This window comes from Schistocerca cancellata, chromosome 3 (assembly GCF_023864275.1).
Source record: "Schistocerca cancellata isolate TAMUIC-IGC-003103 chromosome 3, iqSchCanc2.1, whole genome shotgun sequence".
NCBI lineage: Eukaryota > Metazoa > Arthropoda > Insecta > Orthoptera > Acrididae > Schistocerca > Schistocerca cancellata.
Window position 1 is genome coordinate 791,980,181 of NC_064628.1, and position 22,955 is coordinate 792,003,135.

At 40.9% G+C, this 22,955-nt stretch overlaps 1 protein-coding gene across 1 annotated transcript in view; it reads left to right on the forward strand.

Moving 5' to 3' along the window:
• LOC126176568 (dynein beta chain, ciliary) overlaps positions 1-22,955 on the forward strand; it is a 790,269-nt gene that overhangs the window by 439,373 nt on the left and 327,941 nt on the right. Inside the window, exons 43-44 of the mRNA XM_049923728.1 lie at positions 4,605-4,753; positions 9,170-9,372. Of these exons, the coding sequence (XP_049779685.1) occupies positions 4,605-4,753; positions 9,170-9,372 (352 nt within the window). The remainder of the gene's footprint in view (positions 1-4,604; positions 4,754-9,169; positions 9,373-22,955) is intronic.

Below are 22,955 nucleotides of genomic sequence, written 5' to 3' on the forward strand. Positions count from 1 at the left end.
AGGCCCTCTCTAAATATACCGAGGGTCTCACTGAAGCCTTCACAGACCGTAATTATCCTCCCATCCTTGTATAAAAACAAATCTCCCGTGCCTTATCTTTCCAGTCTTCCACCAACTCAGTACCATCTGGGACTGGAGCAACTGAATTACATTCTCTGCCAGGGTTTCGTTACCTTTCATTGTGCCCTGAACTGAGAAATGTCCTACCCACTGTCGTTCCTACCCCTCCCACCGTGGTATTCCGCCATCCACCGAACCTACACAATATACTCGTCCATCCTTACACAACCCCTGTTCCCAATCCCTTACCTCATGGCTCATATCCCTGTAATAGACCTAGATGCAAGACCTGTCCCATACATCCTCCTACCACCACCTACTCCAGTCCGGTCACTAACATGACCTATCCCATCAAAGGCAGGGTTACCTGTGAAACCAGTCATGTGATTTACAAGCTAAGGTGCAACCACTGTGCTGCATTCTATGTAGGCATGACAACCAACAAGCTGTCTGTCCGCATGAATGGCTACTGACAAACTGTGGCCAAAAAATAAGAGGACCCCCCTGTTGCTGAACACACTGCCAAACATGATACCCCTCATCTCATTGACTGCTTCACAGCCTGTACCATATGGATCCTTCCACCAACACCAGCTTTTCGGAATTGCGCAGGTGGTAACTTTCTTTGCAATACATCCTACATATCCGTAACCCTCCTGGCCTCAACCTTCGTTAGTCACTGTCCTCACCCATCCAGCCCCCTCCCTGTTCCCATTCCAGCACTACACAGCCATAATTTCACCGCCACACCCAGTCTTTTAATTTCTTTTTATTTTTATTATTATTTTTATTTCTCTCCTTTCTGTCACTTACCCACTCCCCCCTCTGCGCCTTCTGTCCTGCCCTCTGTCTAAACTACAATACTCCACTGTCTGCCTCTCCCACCATAATATCCCTCTCCCTCCCCGCCACAGCTTCCTTCTTACCCAACCCAGTCAGCACTCCCAAAATATGTGTATGTACACACACACACACACACACACACACACACACACACACACACATACACCTACACACAAAAACACACACACACACACACACACACACACACACACACACACACACACAAAAGAATGTAAAATTTAAAATAACAATTTAAAACATAGAGCGAAAATAAGTAAAGCAAAAAATAAGACTAATAAGATACAATTGAATATTTTAATAAGTTATGCTGAAAATACTCCAACAGCACACTGCAGCTTATTTTCCAAAAGTGGTGTTTCAGAAACAAGTTTTATTACACATGCATGTATGTTGCTTGAAAGCTTCTTGATTTTATGTTGCAACAAAAGTTTTCATTTTTCAAAATTAATTAATAGTGGAAGTGTACATTGCAAAATTTCAAATTATTACAAAAATTGATAATACAGTTTTCAGGAAGTTGATACTTATCAAATTTTATATGAAAAAATATTTTATATATCATAATTTCTAAGATATTCCCTCAACACCTAATGTGCTTCATTGCCTTTCAGAGCTTGGTTTGCGTTTTAACCCTTTAACTGCTCTGGACATGTTAACACACACGACTTTGTACCTGTCCCTGTGTGCTCTGAACGTGTTTACGCGCACCACCAGTTCTTCTACTTGGTACTCTGAACATGTCTACGCATAGACACGTTCAGAGTACCAGGTAGAAGGATTGGTGCCATGTGTAAACACGTTCAGAGCACACTGGGACCCCATAGACACATTCAGAGTACCAGGTAGAAGGACTGGTGGCACGCATAAACATGTCCAGAGCACACAGTGACAGTCACAAAGGCGCGCACATTAACATGTCCAGAGCAGTTAAAGGGTTAAAAGTGAAATTGGGCACAAACAAGAAAACACGTATTGCATTATGCTGCCTCCTCTACACAATACCCAAGTTTCATCACGATCGTTTATTGATACTTTAAGAATGTTCCCTTGTAAGTACATTTTGCCAGGGTTTATTAAAAATATAGTTACTGTCGAAATGACTCAGCAGTTCCTTTACTCACATTGATAGATTCTTTAATGGCAAAGTCTCAGAAGTTAGATGTCTGTGTCAGAGCCTCAATTTGGTCATAATTCACCCCTTGTACTTATGATAGCAGTGTTCTATGACCACTGACTTGCTAGATTGCTGCAGTTTGGTGTTCATGGCAAGAATTTTCAACTGTATGCACTGCCTGATCTATTTGTGCCATGCCATATTAGCATCTGATAGACACCCCCCCCCCCCCCCCCCCGACTTCCATAGTCAAAGTTTGTCCTTGACATTACCAAGCAATGTCCATGTTTTATCTGGTGAGTTGAAGACACTCTTCATTTAGTGTTTTTCTCTGTTACCGTTGGTTGTACAGTGAGTGTAGGATACAGGGCTCTTGGAATGTTCCATCTGTGTAGCCATACTTTTGTTACACTGTTAGATGTTCAAGTTCTTGGTTGAGACTTCCATTTTGACAGAGGGCGCATGCCTATGTACCAATATCCTGAGCACCCTGTTCCTCTGCACTTGGTGGTGGCAAGCTGTCAGCACGTTAAATACAGGTTGCCATGTGATCTCAAGGTACACACTGTGATCCAGTGTACTGTCCACTCTTCTTTTAACTAGGCCTTAGAGAAAGTGGAGCACTCTGTCCACTCTGACTTCTATGATATAATTGGAGGTCTGGTTTATGTGATTGAAATGTATGAGAAAATTGTTCAGCGTGCTTCTCACCTTAAGATAAAAGCTTTGTCACATACCAGGAAAAACACTCCATATACATGTTAGAAAAAACTGGTGAAAGTGGACCTCCAAGGCTATTTCTTCCATCTGCTTATAGTAACTGTTGTTGAAGAAAAACTATGTAATCACTAAGACATGCCTAAAATGGTTGGTCACCTCTATGTCAAATTTCTAGCCAGTAAGTTCTAAGGGTTCTTGTAAAGACACTATGCGAAAAGAAAGACAATGTCAAAGCTCATAGGGGTGTCAGAATCCTCAAGCTTAAAGTTGTTAAGATGACCAACAAAATCCACATACTTGTGAGTATGATGTGGACATTTTCCGACATAAGGACAAAGCATATCCTATAGGTATTTATTGAGTGAGTGTGACGGATTATCAGTGATTCTAACAATAGGGTGTAAAGGCACCCCATAAAATTTCAATGGAACCTGCTCTCTGTTGTAACTTCTTAATAACTTCATCTGGCGAGCCGGATTCATTGAGAAGTGACATGGTCTTCCTCTCTACTCTATTATTAGGTTCAGTGCTGATCTTCCAATGCACAATGTCTTCTAACAGGCCTCACATCTTCTCAATGTAATTCTAGTTAGATAGGACCATAGTTGTGTTGCTTTTGTTTGCTGATAGGAATACCATGTCTAGATCTTTTCTTAGTTCCCGTATGGCACACTCTCCCTGCTAGAGATGTTTGGTTTCATAGGTTTTGTTCAGTAAGAACACTACAGGTTTCATCATGACATACTTCTTCATTTGCTACAGTTGGAAGTCATACAGCTACCTTAAGAACTGAAACTGCATCCTCACCCAGTTGCTTGGCTATGAGGTTGATGATGTTTTGCAAGGATTATTGATGTCAAGGACAACCTCAGACTATGGAAATCCAGGGTCTGTCAGATTCCCTGCCATTGTGGCATGATGTACGTAGGTCAGACAGTGCTCTCTGTTGAAGGCCATTGCCAAGAACACCAACAGCACAACGAACTGGAATAGACAAACAAGTTGATAGTTGCAGAATTGTTGCCTATCAGAATTACACAAAATGGGTTATGACCATACAAAGGTTCTGATAGGGACATATAGCTTCTGGGTCTGTTCATTAAAGAATTTATGGAGACTGAGTAAGGGAGTGGCTGATCAGTCGCGATAGTGGCCACATTCTTAATAAGGCCTGGCAACCTGTACTTGACCTGATTAAGAAGAGGAAGGAAATATCCCACGTCAAACTAACTTTGGGGAACAGGTGGAGCAACAGCAATAACGGAAACTCTTGCAGCAGGCATCCCCAGGCGTGACCCTCGGACAGATCTTGTGTCAGTGGCAGGAGGAGGATGGGGGTGTAGATGCTGTATGCACCCCCATGCCTGTACGCGGACTGTGTACAGGACACCAGGTTGGAGGGTGCACTGGGAGGATGTGGGTAGAATATATAAGCTTTGAATCAAATCCTAGGAAACCTGTTGATCAGTGCACCTGATGATGGCAACATGTCACTTCATGAAATATTGTAACTGTTGGACACTGACATTCAGCTGTTCACTTGTGAACTGTTTTGTAGAAGTTGAAGAATCACAGTTCCATTCTGGTATTAATTTGTATTGATATTTCTCATATCTGACAATATCATACAAATTTAGTGTTCATATGCATTCACAGTAAATTCCTTTCCTGTATGTTGAATATCTATAGAAGTTATTACAAATAAAGGTCATTTTCATTGCAAGATGCATGTTTTTTATATGAATGGTCTAGCAGAGGGAGTGAAACTATATTGCTTACTGCAGTATATTTTGAAGGCTGAGAGTAGTAATTTTGCTTTATTATTGAATCTGTATGTTTGTTACAGATTTTGACCCTGGCTAGTAATGAAAGAATAGCACTGAACCCATCTATGCGTTTATTGTTTGAGATATCTAATCTACGCACCGCTACACCAGCAACAGTATCACGTGCTGGAATTCTTTACATTAACCCTCAAGATCTTGGATGGAATCCGTTAGTATCTAACATTTTAGTATTAATGCATGACACTTAGCGAAGTGCAGTTTGGATGAAAATTGTAAATGGTTCTTACTTGCACCCCTTCTATTCCATACAAGCATTTTTATTTAATTATGTGTAGCACATGTAATGCAAAAGAACTGGAACACCTCCCTTATAAAATGAAGCATTATTGCTGCTACATAAATTAATCTGTAAATGGACAACTTGTAGTCATATTTAACTACTGTAGCCATATTTAACTACAAGTTAATTTAATAGCCTCTAAGTTAACTCATTTAATTTCTAATATTTGGTAACTGAATTTTTTGTAAGATTTACATGACACTCATAGCACCGTAGCAATATGATTACAGTGTTGTTCACAATTTCTTACAAATATTGTATTTTCTTACTTTTAACTTAAAGTCTGAGGGTATTCCACCTTTCTGCTTTCCCTTCTTTGCTTAGAACTGGGTTTCCATCTGAGCTGTTGATGTTCATACAAGTGGTTCTCTTATCTCCAAAGGTCTCTTTAATTTTCCTCAGGCAGTATCTATCTTACCCCTAGTGAGATAAGCCTCTACATCCTTACATTTGTCCTCTAGCCATCCCTGCTTAGCCATTTTGCACTTCCTGTCGATCTCATTTTTGAGATGTTTGTATTCCTTTTTGCCTGCTTCATTTACTGAATTTTTATATTTTCTCCTTTCATCAATTACATTCAATATTTCTTCTGTTACCCAAGGATTTCTACTAGCCCTCGTCTTTTTACCTACTTGATCCTCTGCTGCGTTCGCTACTTCATCCCTCAAAGCTACACATTCTTCTTCTACTGTATTTCTTTCCCCCATTCCTATCGATTGTTCCTTTATGCTCTTCCTGAATCTCTGTACAACCTCTGGTTCTTTCAGTTTCTCCAGGTCCCATCTCATTAAATTCCCACCTTTTTACAGTTTCTTCAGTTTTAATCTACAGGTCATAACCAATAGATTGTGGTCAGAGTCCACATCTGCCCCTGGAAATGTCTTACAATTTAAAACCTGGTTCCTAAATCTCTGTCTTACCATTATATAATCTATCTGAAACCTGTCAGTGTCTCCAGGCTTCTTCCATGTATACAGCCTTCTTTTATGACTCTTGTACCAAGTGTTAGCTATGATTAAGTTGTGCTCTGTGCAAAATTCTACCAGGCGGCTTCCTCTTTCACTTCTTAGCCCCAATCCATATTCACCTACTACGTTTCCTTCTCTCCCTTTTCCTACTACTGAATTCCAGTCACCCATGACTATTAAATTTTTGTCACCCTTCACTATCCAAATAATTTCTTTTATTGCATCATACATTTCTTCAATTTCTTCGTCATCTGCAGAGCTAGTTGGCATATAAACTTGTACTACTGTAGTAGGTGTGGGCTTCGTATCTATCTTGGCCACAATAATGAGTTCACTATGCTGTTTGTAGTAGTGTACCCGCATTCCTATTTTCCTATTCATTATTAAACCTACTCCTGCATTACCCCTATTTGATTTTGTGTTTATAACCCTGTAGTCACCTGACCAGAAGTCTTGTTCCTCCTGCCACCGAACTTCACTAATTCCCACTATATCTAACTTTAACCTATCCATTTCCCTTTTTAAATTTTCTAACCTACCTGCCTGGTTAAGGGATTTGACATTCCACGCTCCGATCCATAGAACGCCAGTTTCTTTCTCCTGATAACGACATCCTCTTGAGTAGTCCCCGCCCGTAGATCCGAGTGTGGGACTATTTTAACTCCGGAATATTTTACCCAAGAGGAATATTTTACGCAAGAGGACGCCATCATCATTTAATCATACAGTAAAGTTCTCTGCTATGGTTTACAAAATGCTTGTGTGCCACATCTTAGAATATTCTGCTATCTTGGAAGCAAAACAACACATGTTGTACGAAACAAGGGAGATACAAGAAGCAGAGTAGCACAAGCAAAGAGAGAATTCTTCACTAAAAGAAGTTTGCTAGTAGCAAACAATGGCTTTCATTTGGTGAAGTGTAATGTGTGAGCAAATAAGGTGTTTTTTTTTTTTTTTTTTTTTTTTTTTTTTTTTTTTTTTTTTTTTTTTTTTTTTTAAAAAAAAGAAAAAGTATTCCATATTTTGAGAGGTGGTAGTATGTAACCAAACAAGAAATAAATGTACAGTAAACATGTGCTTTAAAATACATACCTGAAGAGCTATGAGCACGTGTTCATCTTTGCTACTGTGAGACATATCACTTCTACTGCAACTCTTTGATATTACAAACAACCTACAGAATAAAGTAAATGAATGAATAAATAAATAAATAACATTATTCTGTTACTTTGAAACAACAGAGCTTCTAATGTAATCTGCTTGCTATCCCATACCACCTGCACTTGTGTGCCGTCACTAAAGGTGGTGCTCAATATGCTAGTAAGGTATGCTTGTTTTCAACGCATATTCTGAAAAACTTCAAGTTGGCCAATGATGTGCTTTACATTCATAGGAGTAGTTTCTACACTGTGTTCACAGTTGACACACATGTGCAACAATGGAAAATCTAGAATGAAGTAATGATAATATTATGAAAAGAATAGATTGCTATCGAGCATATAGTGGAGATGTTGAGTCACATGCCAGTCTGACCTCGTAAATGTGCATGTGTATATGTAGTCTAATTTGGAAGAAGGCCTTTTGGCTGAAAGCTCACTTGTTTAATAGTCTTTTTGTTGTGCCTATCTGCGATTCAACATTACTGCTATACATTGAATAGTAATCTATCCTTTTCATAGGCTGATGTTGACACATGAGCAACAGGTGACTAAAAGCATATTTGGAAACTACACACTGATGAGCCAAAACATTATCGCCACCTGCTTAATAGCTTGTTTTCCATCTTTGGAACGAAATAGATCAGTGATTCTGTGTACCAAAGATCCACCAGTTTGTTGGTAGGTTTTTGGAGGTATGTAGCATTAGATGTAGACACACAGTTCATGAAATTCACATAAATAGCGTATTACTGATTTGCATATGTGGTGATGGCACTCAGTAGTGACCCAGATGGGCTCTATAGGATTTACATCACACAAGTTTGGTTGCCAAGACTTTTTGAGTTGACTATAATCCTCTTCACATCACTGCAGCATGGTTCTGGCTCCAAGACACGGACAATTATACTACTGAAGGATGACATCACCATAGGGGAGGACACTAGCATGAAGGGATGCAGATGGTTCGCAGCTGTCAGCGTGTCTTTGATTATTAGTGCAGGTCCCATGCAAGTGTAGGAGAATGTCTCCCCTAGCATAATACTGCTCCCACCAGCTTGCATCCATGATGCACTGCATGTTTTGAGCCACTGTTCACCTCAATGGTAGTGTTTGTGGAGATAATCAGCAACCTATTGTAGCAAAAATGTGATTCACACAAAGAGCCGACATGTTCCTATTGATTGATGGTTGAATACCCATACCCAAAGAAATTGTAACTGACAATGTCACTGGATCATTGTGTGAACACTAAGGGGTGGTCTGCTGCAGAGCTCCATGTTCAACATTGTGTGATGAACAGTGTGCTCCAAAACATTTGTGTGTGCATCAGCATTGTGCTCTTTTGGCAAACATGCCACAGATCATCAGGTATCATACATTACAGAGTGGACAAGCCTCTGAACCCCACATTCTGTCAAGAGTCATGGATGCTCAACCATTGAGTGCCTAGTGGTATTTTCGCTGCCCTTCTATTTATTTCTGTAGGTGCTCATGACAGTGGCACATGAACATTAAGCCAACTTCACCATTTACGAGGTACTTGTTCACAAGCTCTGCTTAATAATAACAATAATAACCTGCCCTTTTCCAAAGCCACTTATCTCAATGGATTTCCCCATTTGTTGCCCATATCTTCACTAGAGTTTCCACCGTCCATGTCTATTCCACCTATATAGTTTTGTTACCGTGTCACATGCCCACAATGCTGCCAGGTTGCATCCAGTGTCGCAGTGGACAGTGGTCATAATTTTTTGTCTTATCAGTGTAAATTGTTAGATATGACAGCAAATTTTATGCTTCTCAGGCCCCTCAACTAGCGTATTTCAAAGTTTGCTATATAATCCCTTAGTAATGTTGATTGTTCCAACAGTAACTCTTTTACCAAATAAAGGAACTTCAGAGGATAGTATTTTTATCATGTTTATTTCTATGTATATTATTTTTTTGTCTGTTAAATGGGAAGCTATTTCTGTCTTTAACTGTTTGAAGTTTCCTGTTGGAAGTACATTTCCTTATAATAATAGGAACTGCTGTAATTCCTTGCACCTCCTTGGTAGCTCCGTGTAACTAGTAGTATAAGTGAACTCATTTCCCTCTCTACTTGGCATGTAAGTAACCAGATACTAAAATTCAATAAAAGATGAATAATTTTTCAGATATGTTACAAGCTGGATAGAGACAAGAACTTCAACCCAGGAGAAATCTTGTCTTGTAGCACTGTTTGATAAATACATACCTCCATGTCTTGAGTGTCTACGCGTTAGGTTCAAAAAAATAACACCGATTGCTGAGATTGCCCATGTACAAATGCTGTGCTATCTTCTGGACTGTTTGCTGACTCCTGCAAATACACCTGCAGGTAATCAACCTATTCAAGTTGAGATGGTAACTACATGAAATTTGTTGTAGCTGTTGACTTTGTCTTCAGTAGCCTCCAAACCAATTATATTTAAATTAGCTTCTACTACCTTAGGTTTTAGAATTATCAAACTAAAATTAATATTGTGACACAGATAAAAGTATTTTTGAGGCAGTTCACATTTTATATGTAGCTTAGAAGGGTACAGTGGCATTGAAATCAATTATTTTTATTACAGACTCAGTACTTTAACACATTTAAGACTGAAGGTTGCCCATAAGCAGTGACAGCTCTTACATCCAATTAGAGTAATTGCACATGTAATTCAATGCAGCAAGCCATTCACAGCAAAAGAACAGAACTCATTAATTGTATGCTGTGTCTTGATGAATACAGCCTCTCTGCATGTGGCCCCATGTTTAGTTCGATACTTACAATATAACTTCAAAGACAATAGATTATACAGCTTCCCATGTGTACCACATAAAAGGAGACTGAGTTTTATTATGTGATGAGCCACAGTGTAGTGTTAGCCTTGACAAAAAAATGTTTACATATGGAGAGAGCATGTAACACAAAACAAACCCAAAATTCTCCACCCAAAAAATACCAGTCTTACAGTTATTAAAGGTGAGAACAGTAATTAGCATTGGTGAATATACAGACTTGCAGACCAGCATTTTCTTGGTAGCTCAAAGGTACAGAGCTTCTTCCAATTTTCTGGTGCAGGGAATGATACTTTCATTTTTATTTTTTCCATTTGTTTCCATGGAAACATGTGACCTAAGCTACATAGTCATGAACTGAGTTACAACACAATCCACAGAGTATTAATGTAAAACTAAAAAAGAACATGGAAAGAAAGCATTTTTTATAGTACATTCAAATATTAATGTATTACAGTGAACAGATCTAAACTATCAGTGATAATGCTTTTCTCCAATGAGCTCAATTCATGGATGACTTGCTTTAATATGAGAATTCATTTGAGAGCTATCACCAGCATACTTCTCAAGCATGAAAGTCTATTTTAGGCATCGGAAATACACTTGAAAAATGTGTGACAGCCGGTCAATCTGTTTATGACTGCACTAGAAGTGACATTTACTTTTCTTGAGTAGTAATAAAATGTTCTTCATGAAGCCATCAGTAATCTGTTTGAATCCATGCCACACAGGTCGGATTACATACTGGCCATTAGTCTCCAACATGAAAGTGGCCAGCAAAGATCATTGCTTACCTTGTTGCAGTGCTGTTCCAATGATGCAAAAGTTTCTGCCTCATTTCTTACACCATAAAGACAGGAATTACAGGAACCCTACGTCAGTTTGTTTTAGTGTATCTGAATTATATACCCATGTGTATGAGATAACAATGAATTACATTTGCCGTGTCATGTTTCAAAAGATCCAGTTTTTATTTCAACTGATGTAAATACTCGATGAAAGACTCCTTAGTATGACCACGCTAAAGATAAATCCAGTTTTCCTAGTGAAACAAATAGTTCATTAATGTAAATAAAAAAACTGATGTAGTGCGTAATATGCAGGACTACTGAAGAATGGGATACAACCCTTCAGCTTTGACCAATGACATCAGAATTTTCCAGAGATGATTTATTACACAGATTTAACAGCAAAGACATGTATTCATAAACAAAGGAATGCAGGAGATAAAACACATGGTAGACATATAGTAATATTTTGATTATAATGTTAAGGATATTACAGTCCTAGTATGTCTGTAAAAAATAAAGGAAAAAATGGGATAGAAGTAGCGGTAGCGTAGAATACCTCATTTGACATATATATATGAGTTGTATCTTGAACTTCAGTCGATCTGTATAGGTTAACCGCAATACTGGATACAAATATAACATACGTCAATTTCTTCATTTTTGTTAGCACTCGTATCCTATTCTTCACTTGAACTACATAGGTCAACTGAAGTACGGGATACAGATTTTGCAGGTATTGATTCTTTTGCCTCTGCTACTACTAGCATTCTGTTCTTACAAAGATAGTATTAATAGTGAAGGTGAAAAGACCTACATACATAATATTTGTATCCCATACTTCAGTTGGCCTTTATAGGCCAATTGAAGAATAGGATATTACTGCTAATGAAAATGAAGAAATCGATGTACATAACATTGGCAACCTATACCTCAGTTCAACTACGTGAAGGGGGAAGAAGATGACACATAAAATTTGTATCTCATACTTCATTTATAACATGTGTATCCTGTACGGCAATTGACATATTAGTGACATTCACTATGTGATCAAAAGTATCCGGGCACCTGGCCGAAAATGACTTACAAGTTCTTGGTACCCTCTATCAGTAATACTGGAATTCAGTATGGTGTTGGCCCACCCTCAGTCTTGATGACAGCTTCCACTCTTGCAGGCATACATTCAGTTAGGTGCTGGGAGATCTCTTGGGGAATGGCAGCCCATTCTTCGCAAAGTGCTGCACTCCGTATCGATGTTGGTCGGTGAGGCCTGGCGCAAAGTCGGAATTTCAAAACATCCCAAAGGTGTTCTATAGAATTCAGGTCAGAACCCTGTGAAGGCCAGTCCATTACAGAGATGTGACCACTGGTATAGAACTTTTAAGTGTTACAGGGTTTAGGTTAGCATCTCACTTTTGTAGATCAGAAATGGAGAAAGGACGAGTTGCCACATCCATTGGTAACTGTCATAAATTTAAGAACATAGACACTCATAAATTTTGCCTAGAACAGCATATGGAGGCATAATATTAAGTGTATATCGAGCACCTGCAGGTAACTTTAATCTGTTTGTAAACCACCTTGAAGCTGTACTGGCCCATTTAACAACCAAAGACAAAGAAATAGTGGTTGCTGGTGATTTCAATGTAGATTTTCTTAAAGACTCTCCCAATAAGAACTTATTTGAGTTAGTAACACTATCATTCAGCTTAATTCCCACGGTAAAGTTCCCCACTAGGGTAGCCACTTGCTCACAAACAACCATTGATAATAGGGTGTATCTTTATAGAAAAGTCCAATGAAAAAAATTATATTATTTATATTATATTATAAAACCAATAGTCAATGGCCTCTCAGACCATGACATGCAGTTCCTTTTGTTAAATGTTAATACTGAACAGGATATAAAATCTGTTAAATCTGAGCTCAAGAGGGTAATCAATAAGCCAAAAATTGATTATTTTAGGACACTCCTCAGAGACATTCACTGGACTGATGTTTACAGTGCTCATGGCATAATGAAAAATATAACACTTTTGCTAATAAAGTGCTTACCTTATTTGAACACTGTTTTCCCCCAAAACTTACCAAGGTTAGAGCAAAGTCTACAAAAAAGCCATGGATTACTCGAGGAATAGGGGTATCTTGTAAAACAAAAAGAAAACTGTATCTGTCAATCCGAAACAGTTCTGATGCTGATGCTATAGCACATTACAAGAAATACTGCAAAATATTAAAGACTGTAATACTGATGTCAAAGCAAATATATTACAAGGAAAAGATAGTCATATCAGATAACAAAATAAAGACAATATGGGATATAGTGAAGGAGGAGACCAGTAGAACCAGACATGAAGAGGAACAAATAGCATTAAGAGTAAATGATACATTGGTGACAGATGTGTATAGTGTTGCAGAACCTTTTAATAAACATTTTATAACTGTTACCGAAAAGATGGGATTGTCAGGTTCGGTAGATGCTGCTATGGAACACCTCAGACCAGAAATTTCAAGCAACTTCCATAATATGAATTTGACCCTCACTGTCGGAAGGACAGACTCAGCGTACAGGAAAGTCAAAACAACCTTTGGTGACATTAAAAGCAACAGTGGTAACATTAAGAGTGCAACGGGAATTCCACTGTTAAATGCAGAGGTGAGAGCAGATAGGTGGAAAGAATACATTGAAAGCCTCTATGAGGGTGAAGATTTGTCTGATGTCATAGAAGGAGAAACAGGAGTCGATTTAGAAGAGATAGGGGATCCAGTATTAGAATAGGAATTTAAAAGAGCTTTGGAGGACTTACGGTCAAATAAGGCAGAAGGGATAGATAACATTCCATCAGAATTTCTAAAATCATTGAGGGAAATGGCAACAAAACAACTATTCACATTGATGTGTAGGATATGAGTCTGGCAATATACCATCTGACTTTCGGAAAAGCATCATCCACACAATTCCGAAGACGGCAAGGGCTGACAAGTGTGAGAATTATCGCACAATCAGCTTAACAGCTCATGCATCTACATCTACATCTACATCCATACTCCGCAAGCCACCTGACAGTGTGTGGCGGAAGGTACCTTGAGTACTTCTATCGGTTCTCCCTTCTATTCCAGTCTCGTATTGTTCATGGAAAGAAGGATTGTCGGTATGCCTCTGTGTGGGCTCTAACCTCTCTGATTTTATCCTCATGGTCTTTTTGCGAGATATACGTAGGAGGGAGCAATATACTGCTTGACTCTTCGGTGAAGGTATGTTCTCGAAACTTTGACAAAAGCCCGTACCGAGCTACTGAGCGTCTCTCCTGCAGAGTCTTCCACTGGAGTTTATCTATCATCTCCATAACGCTTTCGCGATTACTAAATGATCCTATAACGAAGCGCGCTTCTCTCCGTTGGATCTTCTCTATATCTTCTATCGACCCTATCTGGTACGGATCCCACACTGCTGAGCAGTATTCAAGCTGTGGCAAACAAGCGTACTGTAACCTACTTCCTTTGTTTTCGGATTGCATTTCCTTAGGATTCTTCCAATGAATCTCAGTCTGGCATCTGCTTTACCGACAATCAACATTATATGATCATTCCATTTTAAATCACTCCTAATGCGTACTCCCAGATAATTTATGGTATTAACTGCTTCCAGTTGCTGACCTGCTATTTTGTAGCTAAATGATAAAGGATCTATCTTTCTGTGTATTCGCAGCACATTACACTTGTCTACATTGAGATTCAATTGCCATTCCCTGCACCATGCGTCAATTCGCTGCAGATCCTCCTGCATTTCAGTACAATTTTCCATTGTTACAACCTCTCTATACACCACAGCATCATCTGCAAAAAGCCTCAGTGAACTTCCGATGTCATCCACCAGGTCATTTATGTATATTGTGAATAGCAACGGTCCTATGACACTCCCCTGCGGCACACCTGAAATCACTCTTACTTTGGAAGAGTTCTCTCCATTGAGAATGACATGCTGCGTCCTGTTATCTAGGAACTCCTCAATCCAATCACACAATTGGTCTGATAGTCCATATGCTCTTACTTTGTTCATTAAACGACTGTGGGGAACTGTATCGAACGCCTTGCGGAAGTCAAGAAACACGGCATCTACCTGTGAACCCGTGTCTATGGCCCTCTGAGTCTCGTGGACGAATAGCGCGAGCTGGGTTTCACATGACCGTCTTTTTCGAAACCCATGCTGATTCCTACAGAGTAGATTTCTAGTCTCCAGAAAAGTCATTATACTCGAACACAATACGTGTTCCAAAATTCTACAACTGATCGATGTTAGAGATATAGGTCTATAGTTCTGCACATCTGTTCGACGTCCCTTCTTGAAAACGGGGATGACCTGTGCCCTTTTCCAATCCTTTGGAACGCTACGCTCTTCTAGAGACCTACGGTACACCGCTGCAAGAAGGGGACAAGTTCATTCGAATACTCTGTGTAAAATTGAACTGGTATCCCATCAGGTCCAGAGGCCTTTCCTCTTTTAAGTGATTTTAATTGTTTCTCTATCCCTCTGTCGTCTATTTCGATATCTACCATTTTGTCATCTGTGCGACAATCTAGAGAAGGAACTACAGTGCAGTCTTCCTATGTGAAACAGCTTTGGAAAAAGACATTTAGTATTTCGGCCTTTAGTCTGTCATCCTCTGTTTCAGTACCATTTTGGTCACAGACTGTCTGGACATTTTGTTTTGATCCACCTACCGCTTTGACATAAGACCAAAATTTCTTAGGATTTTCTGCCAAGTCAGTACATAGAACTTTACTTTCGAATTCATTGAATGCCTCTCGCATAGCCCTCCTCACACTACAGCATCGAAGCTGCTTACAAGAATAATATACAGAAGAATAGGAAAGAAAATTGAGAATGCGCTAGGTGACGATCAGTTTGGCTTTAGGAAAAGTAAAGGGACGAGAGAGGCAATTCTGGCGTAACGACTAATGGAAGCAAGGCTAAAGAAAAATCAAGACACTTTCATAGGATTTGCCGACCTGGAAAAGCGTTCGACAATATAAAATGGTGCAAGCTGTTTGAGATTCTGAAAAAAGTAGGGGTAAGCTATAGGGAGAGACGGGTCATATACAATATGTACAACAACCAAGAGGGAATAATGAGAGTGGACGATCAAGAACGAAGTGCTCATATTAAGAAGGGTGTAAGACAAGGCTGTAGCCTTTTTGCCCCTACTCTTCAATCTGTACATCAAGGAAGCAATGAAAGGTTCAGGAGTGGAATTAAAGTACAAGGTGAAAGGATATCAATAATACGATTTGCTGATGACATTGCTATCCTGAGTGAAAATGAAGAAGAATTAAATGATCTGCTGAACGGAATGAACAGTCTAATGAGTACACAGTATGGTTTGAGAGTAAATCGGAGAAAGACGAAGGTAATGAGAAGTAGTAGAAATGAGAACAGCGAGAAACTTAACATCAGGATTGATGGTCACAAAGTCAGTGAAGTTAAGGAATTCTGCTACCTAGGCAGTAAAATAACCAATGACGGACGGAGCAAGGAGGACATCAAAAGCAGACTCGCTATGGCAAAAAAGGCATTTCTGGCCAAGAGAAGTCTACTAATATCAAATACCGGCCTTAATTTGAGGTAGAAATTTCTGAGGATGTACATCTGGGTAGGGTAGTGAAACATGGACTGTGAAAAACCGGGACAGAAGAGAATCGAAGCATTTGAGATGTGGTGCTGTAGACGAATGTTGAAAATTAGGTGGACTGATAAGGTAAGGAATGAGGAGGTTCTACGCAGAATCGGAGAGGAAAGGAATATGTGGAAAACACTGATAAGGAGAAGGGACAGGATGATAGGACATCTCCTAAGACATGAGGGAATGACTTCCATGGTACTAGAGGGAGCTGTAGAGGGCAAAAACTGTAGAGGAAGACAGAGATTGGAATACGTCAAGCAAATAATTGAGGATGTAGGTTGCAAGTCCTACTCTGAGATGAAGAGGTTAGCACAGGAAAGGAATTCGTGGCGGGCCGCATCAAACCAGTCAGTAGACTGATGACCAAAAAAAAAAACCATCAACACGTGTCAGCGTGCGATCCATTCGACGAAACATCGATATGGGCTTTCGGAGCCGAAGACCCACTTGTGTACCCTTGATGACTGCACGACACAAAGCTTTACACCTCGCCTGGGTCCGTCAACACCGACATTGTACTATCGATGACTGCTAATATGTTACCTGATCGGACGAGTCTCGTTTCAAATTGTATCGAGCGGATGGACGTGCACGGGTGCACGGAGACAACCTCATGAATACCTGGACCATGCATGTCAGCAGGGTACTGTTAAAGCTGGTGGAGGCTTTGTAATGGTGTGCGGCATGTGCTGGTCATTCCCACATAGAAGGCTTCACAGTGTAGGCAGGTCAGTTGGTAAATCACGTGGGTGCTCTCACACATGGCTCTGCCTTTGATCGTGTACACCTTCCGGGTTACAGGACTGGAGTAAGTGGTGGTGGGAGGGTGCATGGGACAGGTTTTACACCGGGGGCGGTTACAAGGATAGGAGCCAGAGGGTAGGGAAGGTGGTTTGGGTATTTCATAGGGATGAACTAAGAGGTTACCAAGGTTAGGTGGACGGCGGAAAGACACTCTAGGTGGAGTGGGGAGGATTTCATGAAGGATGGATCTCATTTCAGGGCAGGATTTGAGGAAGTCGTATCCCTGCTGGAGAGCCACATTCAGAATCTGATCCAGTCCAGGAAAGTATCCTGTCACAAGTGGGGCACTTTTGGGGTTCTTCTGTGGGAGGTTCCGGGTTTGAGGAGATGAGGAAGTGGCTCTGTTTATTTGCTTCTGTACCAGGTCGGGAGGGTAGTTATGGGATGCAAAAGCTGTTTTCAGGTTGTTGGTGTAATGGTTCAAGGATTCCGGACTGGAGCAGATTCGTTTGCCATGAAGACCTAGGCTGTAGGGAAGGGACCGTTTGATGTGGAATGGGTGGCAGCTGTCATAATGGAGGTATTGTTGCTTGTTGGTGGGTTTGATCTGGACGGACGTGTGAAGCTGGCCATTGGACAGGTGGAGGTCAACGTCAAGGAAAGTGGCATGGGATTTAGAGTAGGACCAGGTGAATCTGATGGATTAGGAACACCCCAATTTAGTAGTTAACCTTTCCTCCAAACCTCTCTCCCAATCCGAAACCTCTGTCCTATCCAAAGGCCTCACCTTCAGCCCCACTGCCAGATTTAACCAAACAGCCCTCGTCAAAGATTTACTGTCCTACACCCGTACTCTCTGCTGGAAATATCACTTTGCCACGAAGAAAAATGATCCTAATCGTACTCCTAATGATCCAACTCCCCAAGACACTATCCAAATTGAACCCTGCCTGGAACATTTCCGTCCTCCATCACAACGGGACCCACCTCCTCTTCCTCAAAATCACCCTCTCCTAACCTTCCAGGAATTTCTGACTCCCAGCCTTGCCTCTCAATCCTTCTTAAAAAACCTTAATCCTACTCCCAACATCACCACTGCTGAAGCCCAGGCTATCCGTGATCTGAAGGCTGACCAATCCATCGTCATTCTTCCAGCGGACAAGGGTTCCACAACTGTGGTACTTGATCGTCGGGAGTATGTGGCTGAGGGACTGCGTCAGCTTTCAGACAACACTACTTACAAAGTTTGCCAAGGTAATCCCATTACTGATGTCCAGGTGGAGCTCCAAGGAATCCTCAGAACCTTAGGCCCCCTACAAAACCATTCACCTATCAACCTCGTGCCCCACCAACACCCCGCACCCCTACCTTCTACCTTCTTCCTAAAATTCACAAACCCAATCATCCCGGCCGTCCCATTGTATCTGGTTACCAAGCCCCCACAGAACGCATCTCTGCCAACGTAGATCAACACCTTCAACCCATCACATGCAGTCTCCCATCCTTCATCAAAGACACTAACCACTTTCTCGAATGCCTGGAATCCCTACCCAGTCTGTTACCCCCGGAAACCATCCTTGTAACCATTGATGCCACTTCCTTATACACAAATATTCCGCATGTCCAGGGCCTGGCTGCGATGGAGCACTTCCTTTCACGCCGATCACCTGCCACCCTATCTAAAACCTCTTTCCTCATTACCTTAGCCAGCTTCATCCTGACCCACAACTTCTTCACTTTCGAAGGCCAGACATACCAACAATTAAAGGGAACAGCCATTGGTACCAGGATGGCCCCCTCGTACGCCAACCTATTCATGGGTCGCTTAGAGGAAGCCTTCTTGTTTACCCAGGCCTGCCAACCCAAAGTTTGGTACAGATTTATTGATGGCATTTTCATGATCTGGACTCACAGTGAAGAAGAACTCCAGAATTTCCTCTCCAACCTCAACTCCTTTGGTTCCATCAGATTCACCTGGTCCTACTCTAAATCCCATGCCACTTTCCTTGACGTTGACCTCCACCTGTCCAATGGCCAGCTTCACACGTCCGTCCAGATCAAACCCACCAACAAGCAACAATACCTCCATTATGACAGCTGCCACCCATTCCACATCAAACGGTCCCTTCCCTACAGCCTAGGTCTTCATGGCAAACGAATCTGCTCCAGTCCGGAATCTTTGAACCATTACACCAACAACCTGAAAACAGCTTTCACATCCCGTAACTACCCTCCCGACCTGGTACAGAAGCAAATAAACAGAGCCACTTCCTCATCTCCTCAAACCTGGAACCTTCCACAGAAGAGCCCCAAAAGTGCCCCACTTGTGAAAGGTTACTTTCCGGGACTGGATCAGATTCTGAATGTGGCTCTCCAGCAGGGATACGACTTCCTCAAATCCTGCCCTGAAATGAGATCCATCCTTCATGAAATCTTTCCCACTCCACCAAGAGTGTCTTCCCGCCATCCACCTACCCTTCGTAACCTCTTGGTTCATCCTTATGAAATCCCCAAACCACCTTCCCTACCCTCTGGCTCCTACCCTTGTAACCGCCCCCAGTGTAAAACCTGTCCCATGCACCCTCCCACCACCACCTACTCCAGTCCTGTAACCCGGAAGGTGTACACGATCAAAGGCAGAGCCACGTGTGAGAGCACCCACGTGATTTACCAACTGACCTGCCTACACTGTGAAGCCTTCTATGTGGGAATGACCAGCAACAAACTGTCCATTCGCATGAATGGACACAGGCAGACAGTGTTTGTTGGTAATGAGGACCACCCTGTGGCTAAACATGCCTTGGTGCACAGCCAGCACATCTTGGCACAGTGTTACACCGTCCGGGTTATCTGGATACTTCCCACTAACACCAACCTGTCAGAACTCCGGAGATCGGAACATATCCTCTCTTCTCGCTATCCGCCAGGCCTCAATCTCCGCTAATTTCTAATTTCAATTTGCCGCCGCTCATACCTCACCTGTCTTTCAACATCATCTTTGCCTCTGTACTTCCGCCTCGACTGACATCTCTGCCCAAACTCTTTGCCTTTACAAATGTCTGCTTGTGTCTGTGTATATGCGAATGGATATGTGTGTGTGTGCGAGTGTATACCTTTCCTTTTTTCCCCCTAAGGTAAGTCTTTCCGCTCCCGGGATTGGAATGACTTCTTACCCTCTCCCTTAAAACCCATATCCTTTCGTCTTTCCCTCTCCTTCCCTCTTTCCTGATGAAGCAACCGTTTGTTGCTAAAGCTAGAATTTTGTGTGTATGTTTGTGTTTGTTTGTGTGTCTATCGACCTACCAGCACTTTTGTTTGGTAAGTCTCATCATCTTTCTTTTTAGATATATTTTTTCCACGTGAAATGTTTCCCTCTATAACTTCTGCGCAATTTCAGTGCAGTAATGTGTTCATTGTAAATAAGTATTCTAGTAGTTGTATTGCATGTTTATTACCTTATAAATAAATAAAAAACTTTTTTATTTTAAATTCAGTGCATTAGTATTTGTAAAACGACTTTCATATAGTGTTCATTAAAAAATGACGATCATTCCACTTGGGACCTGTGGAATGGTACATTAGCTTATTTGTTTTAGTTGTAAATATTTGTCATGTATTGTTGTTTTTATGACATGATCCACATCCTGGAGGACCTCCTCACTATGGATCAATTGGAATGAAAGTAAATCTAATCTAATCTAATCTATTGTCATGTAACCACTCCGCCACAGGCTGTGCATTATGAACAGGTGCTCGATCATGTTGAAAGATGCAGTTGCCATCCCCAAATTGACTTCAACAGTGAGAAGCAAGAAGGTTATTAAAACATCAATGTAGGCCTGTGCTGTGATAGTACCATGCAAAACAACAAGGGGTGCAAGCCCTCTCCATCAAAAAAGCCGACCACACCCTAACACCACTGCCTCCGAATTTTACTGTTGGCACTACACATGCTGGCAGATGACATTCACCGGGCATTTGCCATACCCACTCCCTGCTATCGGATTGCCACATTGTGTACCATGATTTTACACTCCACAAAATGTTTTTCCACTGTTCAATTGTCCAATGTTTATGCTCCTTACACCAGGCGAGGCGTCGTTTAGCATTTACTGGCATGTTGTGTCGCTTATGAGCAGCTGCTCAACCATGAAATCCAAGTTTCCTCACCTCCTGCCTAACTGTCATAGCACTTTCAGTGGATCCTGATGCAGTTTGGAATTCCTGTGTGATGATCTGGATGGATGTCTGCCTATTACACATTACGACCTTCTTCAATTGTCGGCGGTCTCTGTCAGTCAACAGACAATCTTGCCCTGTACGCTTTTGTACCGTAAGTGTCCCTTCACATTTCCACTTCACTATCACATTGGACACAGTGGACCTAGGGATGTGTAGGAGTACGGAACTCTCGTGTACAGACATATGACACAAGTGACACCCAATCGCCTGCCCACGGTCGAAGCCTGTGCATTGCACGGAGTGCCCCATTCTGCTCTCTCATGATGTCTAATGACTACTGAGATCACTGATATGGAGTACTTGTCAGTAGAGGGCAGCAAAATGCACCTAATATGAAAAAAGTATGTTTTTGGGAGTGTCTCGATACTTTTGATCCCGTAGTGTACATAACATTTGTATCCTGTACTTCAGTTGACCTATATAGGTAAATGACATCAGTGTTACATATGTCTCTTTTTTCATATAGCTACCACTGATATCCTGTACTGCAGTTGACCTGTATAAGTCCACTGATATACGGGATACAAATTTTATGTATGTCGGTCTTTTCGCCTTCAGTAGTGCTAGTATAGACCCGAAAAAATCATATTAATTCTAGTACTGAGAAAGGGAAAAAGAGCAACAACTGCAAAATTTGTATTCTGTACTGTAGCTGAAGAACCCATACTTAATGCAGAACAATGTAATGTGAGAAAGAAATACATCAAAATAGACATTCAGTACAATATAAAAATAAAAAACTAAACCTACCATGTGCAAACCCCTCTGTAAGAAACCAAAGCTTGCCTTGAAAGACATCAACAAAAATCACATACCTACATGCACAAGAAATGCAACATCATGAAAAAACACGCATACAAATATATAAACCCAGTAATTCACATCAACAAAGTGAAGTAAAATAATAATAAAAATATCCACAGAAGAAAATTACCTAACATATGAAAATGAAGAATGACGGATCAACCCCAAAAACTCCAAAGTAATATTCTAACCATCCCGACCTAACCTCCCTTCTCCTTAACATCAGTTACTCCCTGACATCACCCCCATCCCAATTTGAAATTAACTAATTAATTTTGGACGATACATTTACCCAACACATTTGATGAAACACTTATGCGGGCAATATGTATCATGTCCACTACGCCTCCATGAATGCCATCTAAATGGCCCTATAGTGTCGAAATGCGTCATTGCCCCCTCTCTACAACCGATTTTATGGCTGATCAATAACCTTCTATTCTATTGGTACAAGTCCCAGTTGATGAAGACCTGAATTCAATATTATGATTGACAACAAGATGCTGAAAACCCCTATTCCCAAAATCCATATATGAAGGAAAACCATGGAATATAACTTCAGAACCCTCTGCAACATGAACTTCAATTAATTTTACCAACATTTTCGTCATTCGATTAGAAACTACTTTAAAAACTACATCATCACATTCTGGACCTGAAATTACAGCTCCCAAGCCCATAATCCTACATCAGGTTCACCCCTCTTGTACTTGGTTTTGCCAAAATGAGACTCATCAATTTAGACTATAAAACCTGGGCCCCCCAAAGGCCCCCTAAATTTTTATGTTCCCCACTAACTTCCCTACAAAATGCAGACCAGTCTAAAATGGTACACTCACTCATACAACATTCATGCACATACAACCACACAGGATATC